Source organism: Rattus norvegicus, chromosome 14, assembly GCF_021556685.1.
Source record: "Rattus norvegicus strain SHRSP/BbbUtx chromosome 14, alternate assembly SHRSP_T2T, whole genome shotgun sequence".
Classification (NCBI taxonomy): domain Eukaryota; kingdom Metazoa; phylum Chordata; class Mammalia; order Rodentia; family Muridae; genus Rattus; species Rattus norvegicus.
The window spans coordinates 37,522,323-37,535,603 of NC_141547.1; the positions used below are offsets into that span (position 1 = coordinate 37,522,323).

General features: G+C 37.0%; 1 protein-coding gene across 1 annotated transcript in view; it reads left to right on the forward strand.

Moving 5' to 3' along the window:
- Positions 1-13,281, forward strand: part of Gabra2 (gamma-aminobutyric acid type A receptor subunit alpha 2) — a 132,786-nt gene that overhangs the window by 59,571 nt on the left and 59,934 nt on the right. Inside the window, 1 exon segment of the mRNA NM_001135779.3 lies at positions 3,334-3,401. Coding sequence (NP_001129251.3) covers positions 3,334-3,401 — 68 coding nt within the window.

Here is a 13,281-nt window from a genome sequence, read left to right on the forward strand (position 1 = left end):
TGGGTTACTATCTCTAGTAATTTTAGAACTTAGTTTGAATGCTAGCAATTTTGCTGAAGACATCCATGATTTCCAAACCTAGGTTGGAAATATTTTTACATATTGCAGTTGTTACTCACATGAATTTGTCCCAGGATTTTCATAATACCTTTGTTTTCCTTTATGAATATCAATGCAAAAATACTCAATAAAATTCTCACAAATCGAATACAAGAACATATCAATATGATCATCCATCATGATCAAGTAGGCTTTATCCCAGGGATAAAGGGATGGTTCAATATACAGAAATTCATCAGTATAATTCACTATAAACAAACTCCAAGAAAAAAAAAACCAGAGGTTCACCTCAGTAGATGCTGAGGAATCATTTGACAAAATTCAACACCCCATCATGATAAAAATCTTGAAAAATCAAGAATTCAAACCCCATAACTAAATATAGTAAAAGCAATATACAGCAAACCAGTAGACAACATCAAACAAAATGGAGAGAAACTTGAAGCAATCCCAGTAAAATCAGGGACTAGACAAGAATGCCCACTCTCTCCCTATCTATTCAATATAGTATTTAAATTCCTAGCCCGAGCAATCAGAGGTCAAGGGGATACAAATTGGTAAGGAAGAAGTAAAAATATCACTATTTGCAGATGGTATGATAGTATACTTAGGTGATCTAAACAATTACACCGGACAATTCCTCTATCTAATAAATAACTTCATGAAAGTGGCTGGATAGAAAATTAACTTAAACAAATCATTAGCCTTCCTCTACTCAGAGGATAAACAGGCTAAGAAAGAAATTAGGGAAATCACACCCTTCACAATAGTGACAAATAGTATAAAATACCTTGGTGTGACTCTTTCCAAGCAAGTGAAAGATCTGTATGACAAGAATTTCAGCAAGAAATAGAAGATCGTAGAAGATGAAAAGATCTTCCAAGCTCATGTATTGGCAGGATTAATATAATAAAAATTGCCATCTCATTGAAAAAATGTACAGATTCAATGCAATCTCCACCAAAATTCCAACTCAATTCTTCATAGAGTTAATAAGAGGAATTTGCAAATTCATTTGGAATAACAAAAATCCCAGGGTAGTGAAAATTTATTCTCAACAATAAAAGAACTTCTGGGGAAATCACCATCCCTGACCACAAACTGTATTACAGAGCAATAGTGATAAAATCTGTATGGTTTTGGTACAGAGACAGACAGGTAGATCAATGGAATAGAACTGAAGACCAAGAAGTGAGCCCATATACCTGTGGTCACTTGATCTTTCACAAAGGAGCTAAAACCATCCAGTGGAAAAAAGATAACATTTTCAATAAAATGTGTTGGATCAACTGGCAGGAAGCATGCAGAATAATGCAAATTGTTCTGTTCTTATTTCTTTGGACAAAGCTTAAGTCCAAGTGAACCAATCCTCCACATAAAACCAGATACGCTGAAACTAATAGAAGAGGGAAGAACCTCTAACAGGGCTAAATTTCCTGAACAGAACACCAATGGGTTATGATCTAAGATCAGCAATATACAAGTGGGAACTCATAAAATTGCAAAGTTTCTGTAAGGCAAAGGACATTGTCAATAGGACAAAACATTATTCAAATCTTTTGCATTGCACAATTTTATTGTTTCTCTTCCCCAATTTTACTACTCAGACTGAGGGGAACAATATTTCCTGGGTAGAGCAAAAGCTCCTTAATACTATGATTTCTCTTCCCTGGAGCATTTTAATTAGATGTTTATGATATCTGAATTTTATGTTATTTATATCTTCAATAAATATAGTGGCATGTTTGATGTCTTATAAAATGCAAATCTTGAGTTTAATTTTAGACTTTCTTCATGATAACACATAGTTGTGTCAAAGTGGAAATTCTTGACTTTTGTTAGAAAATAATTCCAGGTTTTAATAGAGCAGGAAAAATATCAAGCACAGGACATTTCTAAGTATGGGATCTAGTATTTCTGCACAGGTGGCATTCCCAGAAACCTATGTGTGTCTTTGACAAGTATTGTCAGGAAAACAATGGCATTGAATAATTTATGTGCTGAGGTTCAATACAATAGAGTTAAATGTAGTTAAAGTAGTGAGATTGTATACAGAATAGTGGGGAATAAATTTGTTAATCAATATACTTTCAGCATATTTTCATATAGACTATAGAGCAAGTAGAAAAACATTGATAATAGGAATCTAAATTTGCTATATTCTCATCTATTGTCCATGTGGTACAGTTCCTTGGCTTAGCAGAAGTCTTAGCAATCAGAGGACTTGGGTTTTAAAACTGGACTCTGTCTATACTTGGTGTGGGTTTTTGACATCTTTTCATAGTTTACGTGAAATACTGTATATACCACAGGGATGTAACAGAGAATCTATAGCTTTGATATAAACATTATTCTATACCAATTTCTTTGAAGAATAGCTAGTGCAGTAAAAATTGTAATTGTTTCTGAAATCTGTGTCCTAAAACTTCTTTTACTTAAAAATTACCTTCTTGTTTCAAGATTGTATGCATAGATTACCCCTTTGTAAATTAATGCCCATTATTGGATAGGAAAGATGTTATTATATTGTCCATGTGGAAGTACAATCTTTACAAATGATGCCTTTATTGTTTTAATTTGAGTTTGAGTGTCTAAATTGTCAAGTTAATTGTTAAATTTTGTTAATTGTTTTATAGTTCATATTTATATAATTTTAGGATCTAATTCACTTGAACATTAGCATTTCAGGATGCTATAAAGACATTTATAGAGCCATTTTGAAAAATAATCCAATATGGATTAATTAAGTTATTTTAATATTTATATTACTAAGTGATAAGGTTATATATGAATATGAGGCACATTTATTTATAATGATGGACAACTTGATTTTATTTTATTTTATAGAAAAACATTGATTTTTAGGCAAAATAATTAGTCTGGAGTACAAACAATCTCAATCATTGTAAAATGACATCTGAAATATTAGTTTAATCATCAAATTTATAATATCACGGAATAAGTTCGGTCTATTGTCAGCATAAATGATAAAACTTTGTTTGACTTATTTACTCAAGATGGTTTAAAGAAGTTATTTATAATTAGCAATGCAATACTTAAAAAGGAATTTTGATCAAGCATCCTTCTAAAGAGGAAGGTTAAAGAACTTCTAGATATAAGTTTTGTTGGTTGTGAAGATTATCTTCACTCAATATCAAGTGTATCTTGATACTGCTTTATCATTCACCTCTGTATTATACTGTATACTCAACTCCTTTTCTATACAGATTTCACTATGTATAATCTATGTCCACTTTCTTTTCTTCCTGTTAGACAGCATTACTGAAGTCTTCACCAACATCTATGTGACCAGTTTTGGCCCTGTCTCAGATACAGATATGGTAAGTTTACCTTTTCTGAATGTTAAATACATTTTTTTAACTTACTTGGTAAATGATGGGAATTTATAGTCAGTACATATTTTTATTGTCATAGAACTCTACATGTAAAACATTTCTAGCCACATTAGCAGAAAATTGAGGATGTGTTTCTGGTTCTGTGGAACACAGCTCCAGAATGTTTAAATAAGCTCTCTTTTTCTATCTTCTCTCTCTCTCTCCTTCTCTCTCTCTCTCTCTCTCTCTCTCTCTCTCTAAATATATATATATGTATACATATATGTAATATGTTTTATTATATATTATATATAATATATATAGAGATATATATCCTAATCTTACCTACTTAGCTGCAAAGTGGCATACAATTAAAATATAAGAAGGACAATTACATTGTTAGCAATGATTGCCTAGAATTAAGGCACTTATTTGCTTGACTTCTAAATGACTGATGAGTTTTACGGGTAGTTGATTTACAACAACAACAGGAAAACATGTTGTTTAATGCAATCTACCCCTCTCAGTGAATCACCAACTTTTATTTTCACTCTTTGATTTTATTTTCCTCCACTTTTAGGAATTTACACCAGAGCTAGAGAGTCATTCAACTACTGTGCTACATTCAATGGTTAACCTGAAATAATAATCTGTCTGCACAATAGGTCAATGCAAGCGGACAGGACTTTGAAGTGATGTCAAGCCCATTCTTGTAGTAGCACATACACCAAGTCTTATAGCCTGGTTGAAAACTTTTTATTTAGTTTTAATAAGACTAGTCTTAGTAAATGCTCATAGATTCTAGATGTGTCCACAAATAACTAGATTCTATGTAAAGAAACAGGGAATGGCAACATTTTATGAAGCATTATTTTGAAAAACTTGAGGCATAACATACACATTATGTAGTTTCAATGGTTACATTTATGTCTAACTACTAGCTAAAATAGAGAAATATTATCAAATGATTAGATACCAGGAATTATGTAACTCTTTTATTAATTGTATTAAGAATATAAGAAGTGAGTTATTGTAGCAAGAGTTTTGATTCGTAAAGGGAATATTTTCACCTAATAATCTCATGAATGGAGAACATATTTATTTATAATCAATTTCTAATAGCATCCTCTGTTTCATGTTTTGAGATTTAGAACAAAATACTGTGGAAAAATACACCTACAGTATCAGTATTTCCGAGTTGAGGCATGTTTCTGAAGTAAACAAGAGAGGAGGGTGAGGGAGAGAGAAGGAGGGAGAAAAGTGAGCAAGAATGGACAACACACATTATTTCTGGAAAACTCTATGCAATTGTTTTCCTTCTAGTAGTGATAAATTTTATTAACTTTCTACTTCTATGTACTTTGACCATTTAAAGGCATTTTAAAATGTCAGAAATTTACTATTAAGTACATAGCCATGAAGAATTGAACCAATTTTTAATAAGTCTAAATTTTGCTTGAAATACTTTGGTATTTTTGTTGAAAAAAACTATTTAGTATTCTCAAGACATACTTTTATTTGTGGAAACTCATGTAATTTACAGTAAATATTAGAATGTGCTCATGTTTCCAACTATTTTTAAATTGGATTCATTTGAGTGGACTTACACTTGATACTATTTAAATAAAGTATCACTTTTTGATTGGTTAGATTTCTTTGTGTATTGGGGTGCAAACACATCTTAGGGGTGTGTGTGTGTGTGTGTGTGTGTGTGTATGTGCATTTGTTTGTTTGTGTGTCCGTGTGTGTGTGTGTGCATTGTACATGTGGGCGCATGCTTGTGTGCATGCTCATGTGTGCAAGCATAATCATGTTCATTTATTTTACTTTTTTTCTTGTTTTTTTTTTCATTTAAAAAATTATTTTATTTATTTACATAACAGCCATGGACCTCCCTCCCACAGTTTGCTTCTGAGAGGGTGTTTCCCCCCCACCCCCAAGGCATCTCCCTTCCCTGGGGTCTTAAGTGTCTCCAGGATTAGGCACATCTTCTCCCACTGGCCAGATCAGAGAGTCTTCTGCAATACTTGTCCCAGGGGCCTCAGTGCAGTTGGTGTATGCTGTCTGGTAGGTGGCTCAGTCTCTGAGAGCTCTCAGGGGTTCAGATTAGTTGAGAGTGCTGGTCTGCCTATGAGGTTCTTCTCCCATTCAGCTTCTTCAATCCATACTGTGATTCAACCACAGGTGTCCCCCACTTCAGTCCAATGGTCGGGTGTAAATATCTGTCTCAGTCATGTAAGTGATAGAGCCTCTTAGAGGATGCCATGCTGGGCTCCTATCTGTAAGCATATCATAACATCAGTAATAGTGTCAGTCAACCCTCCCCCCACTCCCCTACCATGAGGTGTCACCAGAAAGCCTTTCCTCCAGTCTCTACTCCTTTTTTATGTCTCTGTATTTCTTTTAGACAGGAACAATTCTGGGTCAGAAAAATTTCTGCCTGGATTGGTAACCCAGTCCTTCCATTTGAGACTCTGTTTATCTACTGGAGGTGGACTCTCACAATAGAAATACCAATGAGAATATTCATATAGAAGGGGGAAATTTAATGGAAACTCACCACAGGCAAAATCTACTGACTCATGGGAGAAGAAATAGTTTTTCCCAGGGATCAATGCTCCTACTGATTGGCCAATTCTAATTTTAGCCTGGTCACCATATACACAGCAAACAGAGATAGCAGGGATTTGTTGTTACTGCTGTTTGTTCACACACTCACACCTACACAGTGTATGTATATGTGTGTATATATGAAACAATAATAACCGGGGCCAAAGGAGGCTGCTGCAACTACATGTGGGATTCGTGGGAGCTGATGGAGGAGGAGTACCTGAGAAAGGCTGTCGGGAGGGAGAAGAGAAAGGGGAAGGCAATGCCATCTTGTTTCAACTTCAAATATAATTTTAAAAGTTAAGACAGGGCCTACAAGAACACTGGGAGTAGGAAAATCTCATATAAAGCATTATTAACTACCAAGACGTCTGATGTGCACTTAAATGGCTACAATAGCACTTAGAGCAAAGTAAAGGAGAACAACAGCATGCACAGGTAGCTGCAGCTTGAAGCAGGGGATGAGGGAGGGCAAAAGAATGCAATCCTCCAAGACAGAGCTCACAGTTCAGTGAAGAGAGTCAGCAGCCAGGAACGTCAAGCTGCAGCTGCTGAAGGAACATGTGAAGGGATGCTTGTTTCCAAACACTGCCTTGCCTGGTGCTGAAAATTCCCAGCATGGTAGTCCTAAAAGCTTTGCCCCAGAAAACACCAGGAAAGAGTCAGGAAGTAAAGCTTTCTCCTCTTGACATGACATTGGAGTGTTCCTCCAGATACCTCATTTGATGGACCGGATACTGCATAGCTGAAAAAAAATGAAATATTCCATCGCCCAATCTAAGGGAAAGGGGGTCATAAGGGAGGTTTGGAGGTGAGACAAAGTACCGAGCCCTGGGACACATAGTAGCATAGAATGGAAAGATGATTTAAAGTGAGGGACAGGTACTAATTCAGTCATTGAGAAGCTTTGATATCGCATTTGTCCAGGTCCAGGAAAGAAATATGAAAGTAGTGAACATTTATTTTAAAAGCGTTGTGTATACACATTTGTATACATGTACATACACTTATCTGTTTATAATTCTACATAAATACAATATACATATATGCAAGTTATAGATTACATTAACATACATGCTTATACTCCAAGTCTGCTAGAGAAGATTAATGTGATGTAAAAAGAAATTGGAAGTGATATAAATATAACTTTCATGCATGAAATTTCCCAAAAAATAAAAGTAGAAAACAGGAAGCAAGTGAAGTATAAAAGGGGTCCTCGTCAACTTTGTGATGAGAAATGACTCAGTTTTCATGACAAGATGAAATATTTTATTCTTGATGAATACTTACTTTTGGTGAAAAGTAAGAAAAATAAGGAGGACAAGTTTGAACTTGTGATTACTGACAACAGATAAAATCTAAACAGACGTGCAGCAATTGGGGGAAAAAGTGCATTCATTTTATAACCTACAACTAGAAGAAGATATGGAGGCAAATGGCTCATGTCTCATAAAAGCCTTTAGTTAATAAGTCAAATAATGAAGATATTTCATTTCCTTTTTACTAGTGTAACTGCTGTGCTTTCCATGAAGTACATAATCCGTAGCAAAGCCTAACTAAACTCCTAGGCTCTCCTGTTCAGGTCAGTGATGTAGATTCATTCTGACACCAGCCTGAGAGAAAATAGCAGCATAGCACAAAGAATTAAGAACCAAAGAAAAAATACCCATGCTCATATATACACATGTGCACATGCACATAAACATGCAGATACATGCTTACTTTTGGCTATCAAAAACTCATTAACCAGTGTAATTGTCCAAAGAAAGTTGTGGGTCTGAATTATAATTAGTGATTCTAATTATAGTGTCTGCAGTTAAGTTAGAAATCTTTAATTTCAACCTTTGAAAATTAATGAGTAAGAAGGTAATTAAGCATTAGGACGTACTGGTAGCTAACAATGGACAAAGTTTGCAGTAGGCGTGCACATTACAGCCATTTTTCCCACGCCTGACCTACCTCCATGAATTTCCATATAAAGAAATGTGTCTATGCCCGACCTCCCTCCCTCCATGAATTTCCATATAAAGAAATATGTCCTTTCCTCAGAACATATGTTTTGATTTCTTTTCCTGTATTGGTGAACATTTCTCAGCATGTGTATATTTTGTGACATCTGTGACATGAGCAGTGTAGCTACAAAATGTTGTACCCAGGCTTACAAAAGAACCACAGCTTAGGTGGTTGCCCCTAGCTCAGTGTTAGTGCTATAGCAAGGAAACTTTGGAGTGTAATTGTGAGTTCTCATACACTGTGCTATCCTTTATATTGTTAACAAATTAGACATTTGGGCGACTGTGAACTTCATGTATTTATTACATTGGTCTGCTTGGGTCATATGTTTATTCCTCTCTGTAAATACGCATACAAAGTAGAAATCCCAAGAAGCCAATGAAGTATTGTGTAGTACAGAAGTACAGAAAGCCATGAGATACGAGTGTCTAGTGGAAACCTCATTCTGGGCTTCCTTGTTATCTTTCTTCACATCGACATTTGCAGGTATAATTGATCCAGAGAACTTGGGATGTGGTGTGTATCAGAATTGAAGTTAGCATCTTTGCCAACTTTAAAACTGGCATTTTAGTTAGTTTGCAGCCCCTCTGAGGAGAGGAACTCCTCAGGAAGACCAACAGAATCAACTAACATGGACCCTTGGGACTCCCAGAGACTGAACCACCACCCAAAGAACTGGACCAAGACTTCCCTGCTCAATTATAGGAGATGTGCAGCTTGGTTTGCATGTGGGTCCCAAACAACTGGATCGGGAGCTAACACCAAAATTGTTGCCTGTATGTGGAATATGTTCTTCTAGCCGGGCTGCCCTGTCTGGCCTCAATGGGGAAAAAGCATCTAGCCTTGCAGAGACTTGAAGTGTCAGTGTGGGGAGATGCCTAGGGGGAGCCACTCTCTCAGAGGAGAAGGGCAGGGGAATGGGGAAGTATTGAGGGAGGGGCTGACAGGGACATGGGCAGTGAGTGGCGTGTAAAATGAAAAGGTAAAAAAAAAGTTAGTTTCAAGCTTATTATTGATGCTTTGATATGAGAAGTTTAGGCTTGAAGAGTACTTTCATACATCAGATATTTTCCAGCCCCATGAAAACATGTAAAAATGTTTCTCAAACTAAAACAATCACAAATATATTATTGGAATAGTCTGGGGTCTCTAGTAAATTAGTTGTTTCCCTGGTGCCTCTCAAAATTGATGTGCACTAGGTGGAGAGTATGATACCTTCATTGGTAGACTTGTATCTTAGAGTCTGTGTGGTCCTCAGAAACCTGTAATAGATGTCAGATGTGGGGGAGAAGCAAAAGTAAGCTAGAAGGAGACCGTCTTAGCCAAGACATGACTGTCGGCTGAGGTGGGACAGGATAAGATGGTGGTAGAAGACGAGGAATAAGGCAGTTAATTAAACTTCGCTATGCATGCAAGTGATGACTTGTTGACCTACTGGATGTAGAAGCTGAATAAAAAATGCAGAATGAATATCTGGGGGGAAGGTAACAAATCCAGAAAAAAAAGAGTAAGTGAAGATGAGTTTAGAATGAGTCCACCCATTAATTTTCAGGGGACGGGGGAGTGTTTTGTAAATTTAAACCATCTGTATTTGATGTCCTGGTTTCCTTTGGACTGAATGACATTTCCCATGCTCGCCATTCTGTTGGGTAACTTACTTCCTATTCAATTATAAGAAATGGACTACTTGAATTCGAGTGCTTTTTAATCTAAGACTTGTAGGACTGGAGACATGGGTCATCAGTTAAGAGTGCTTACTGCTCTTCCAGAGGACCCGGATTTGGTTTCCAGCACTCCCTTTGAAAGGCTCATAACTGCCAGAACACTTGAGTTTCAGAGGCTCTGACACCATTTTCTGGCTTCTTTACGAATTGATACATGGGTGGCAGACACACTGAACACAGCAACAAGGAGACCCATACGCATAAATTACAGAATGTACATATTTCAAATAAAACCAGAATCCAGACATGACTGCATAGAAGTTGAACACTGGTCCCCATCACCCTGTGCCTCCCGAGTGTGGGTGCAGCACCGTCAGCTGCTTGACTGCAAAGCTCTTCCACTATGATGGACTCTACCCTGTGAGTGTGAATCAAAATAAATGCTCTTTCTAAACATAAATAAGTGAATGAAAAGTCCAGAGACCGAATGCTTGATTCCTAGATTGCAAGTCTGCAGGAACCTTTGATTTTAGGCAAGCAATCCAGAAATTGCATGTATAAATGAAGAAGAATTAAATTTACTCATTGCCGCAAACTCCCATACTGTCTCTAAGACATATCCTACAGATAGACTGGTGGGCATGAGACGGTCTCAGGTCCTGTGGTGGGATCTCTACAGTAGTAACAAGAAGAGGAAGATGCATCTTGAAGAATATTGCTGAAGTGGTGAGATGAAAACTACCCCTTTTTCTACGGCAAAGCGGAGAAAAAAATGCTTAAATATGTCATTAGATTAAGAACAAGGAGGTGTTTGCTGGTGGTGGCGAAAGCAGCCAGATTGCCGTGGGCGGAGGCATGTGGGAAGTGAGGAAGCAGAGAAAGATTGGAGGCAACATTTTTTAAGCAGCATGGCTGAGAAGGGGCCTGCACAGAGGGCAGCCATTATACGGCACTGACTCTCAGCGAGGCTTTTATTTTTAAAGATTGCGATGAACTTCTCACTATTCTCTGAACACGCCATTATTGCTAACAGCTTGCTGCCCTTGCACACATTTTTTTTTTCTCCATACTTGTTATACTGATCTACTGCTTTGCCAACTGGATTTCTTTTCATGTAGTCAAGGCTAATATCAAACTTAACTTTCTCTAGTGCTTTTTTGGGGGGGTCTTCAAAATAGTAATTTTTCTTTTCCTTGTACTTCACTTTGTAGTTTTCTTAAATGTGTGCACATCTCTGTCTCTGTCTCTCTGTCTCTGCCTCTGCCTCTCTGACACTCTGTCCCTCTGCCTCTGTGTCTCTGTGTCTCTGTTTCTCTGTCTGTCTCTGTCTCTGTCTGTCTCTGTCTCTCTGTCTGTCTGTCTGTCTCTCTCTCTGTCTGTGTGTGTGTGTGTGTGTGTGTGTGTGTGTGTGTTTATGTCTGTCATATACATCATTGTCTTGTTTACTGCAGTTTGGGCTGTGAAAAGGCATAGTTGTGTCCATATATTTCAACAGATTTAAAAGTAGATGTTCTGTCCATGACAGACTTGAGACCAGAGGTATCTACATATAACCAGGATGTGCCTTCAGATTACTCAATGCATAATAGTATGATAATGGTTTTATTTAAGTATTTAGGGGTAAACATGTAGTCGAGGGAATATGGACAAAGGATCTAGAATTCTCAAGATTTCCAGGGAAAAAGTTTAGCAGAAGACTGTCAAGCTGAAGAACAGACCTCTATATCACAAAGTGTAGATGCACTCTCCATTTAGTGAAATGTGAAGTTCAGTGCTACTAGAGCCATGTACAGGGAAGATGGCCTGGGAATGTCATCACAGTCTGCCCAGGAGGGCTGCTGGATCTAAATGAGGTCCCAAAGATACGTAAATATTCCAAATAGAACTTTACAACAATACCAGATTCCAGATTCCAGACAACAAGCTTACTTGTCATGTGTTCATATTCATCTGTGTAATCTGACTCATTTAGAGTCACATAAAACAATATAAAAATACACATGTGCATACCATGAACTTCTTGAGGGTTCAAGGGTTAGGGCATAAGAAGAACATCTGCACTAACACCTGCATTATCTTTTCACATCTGCTTCTGTTTATACCATTGTCTCTGCTCAGAACCTCACTACTCAGAATACTTGCAGTATGTTTTACTTCCTGTGATTTCCCTCATTCATTCATCCACTCACTCATCCAGCCATTCAACTTCATCCAGGGAGCAATTACTCTTGACATCCAGTCATCCAGGCAGGTTGTTAGATACTGTTAACCTAGTCATGAAAAGGAAGTTATTAACTGTGCTTTCAGTGTGGTGTAGGAGATGGTCAAATATAGCGAGCTGATAAAGAGTGAAGGTGGCACTTACCAATGAATTACATAGGGACCCATGACTTGATACATCCAAAAAGTTGCATGTATGTCAATCCTGCTGAAGTGCAATGTGTGTGCATGCAAGTGTGTGAGGAGGGGATTGGTTGAGCAAGATGGGAGAAGGTAGGAAGACATAACATAACCTGGGACTCTGCCATAGTGTTTCAAAGCATTTTAGAAACTCAAATGACCAAATTCAGGAATGCTATATTTTTCAGAACATTCCTGTTCTGTGACAGCATCTTACTCCATCCCACAGCTTAAGGGAGGTCAGGCTAATGTGTGTACACCGCAAAATGTTGTGTGCACTATCTAATTCCTCTCCTTCCCACATATGGGGGGTGTACCATGAGGAATGGCTTGCCATCTATGTTTCTTCTCCTCTTATGGAATGATACAGAATGGAGGCAAGGAGAAGAAGGAAGCTTAGAAAAGGGGAGAATGTATTCTTATTTGTCTGATTCTACTAGTGATTAATCGATGCTGTTTGCATTACAGATATCTTTTATATAAATGTTGGGTACAGATGGGACTTCTCCTCTGATTGCTGTTAATTGTAAAATAATTGTCATCCACACAAGGTGGTTCTCTGGTAGGATTCTGCTGAGGTGTTCTACACAGCCTCTAACCTTGGTCCTTTGCTTTGTCAGAATTTGCTGTTGCTTTGGCTTTTTGACCTTCTACTTTAAAGGTGATCTGTGCCAGTTGATGTCCCTGTGGTTGAACTTTTCCCCAGAATTTCTGTATATTACACTTTACCTTTTTTAAGAGCTTTAGCAGGCTGGTTCTGTTATCAATTTTTCTAAAATTCACCTGAAATAAAACCAGACTAAATAATCTGTTTTCCAGTAATTTCTCTCATCTACCTAATTTAAGAGTCTGTTCTTAGCATACATTTCATATTATATACCACCATTATAACTTTTCAGTTAGTAATTGAGTTTCTTTTGTGAGTGCAAAGAAGATACATTTTCATGATGTACTATGACAATACTTATAATTATCTTTTGTGGAGAACTCTATTCTATTTACCATAATGGCAGTTCTAATTTTAACCTTCACCCTTACTGTGCAAGATAGGGTTCCTTTTCTTCATAGCTAAGCCACCACTGACCTATCATCTTTTTTATAACCTTTCTTATTCATATGTCTTTGTGGTGTTCATTTTCTTAGTGATTCATTATATTGAATGACCTTTTATGTACTTGTAAGCTATTTTTAATGTTTAA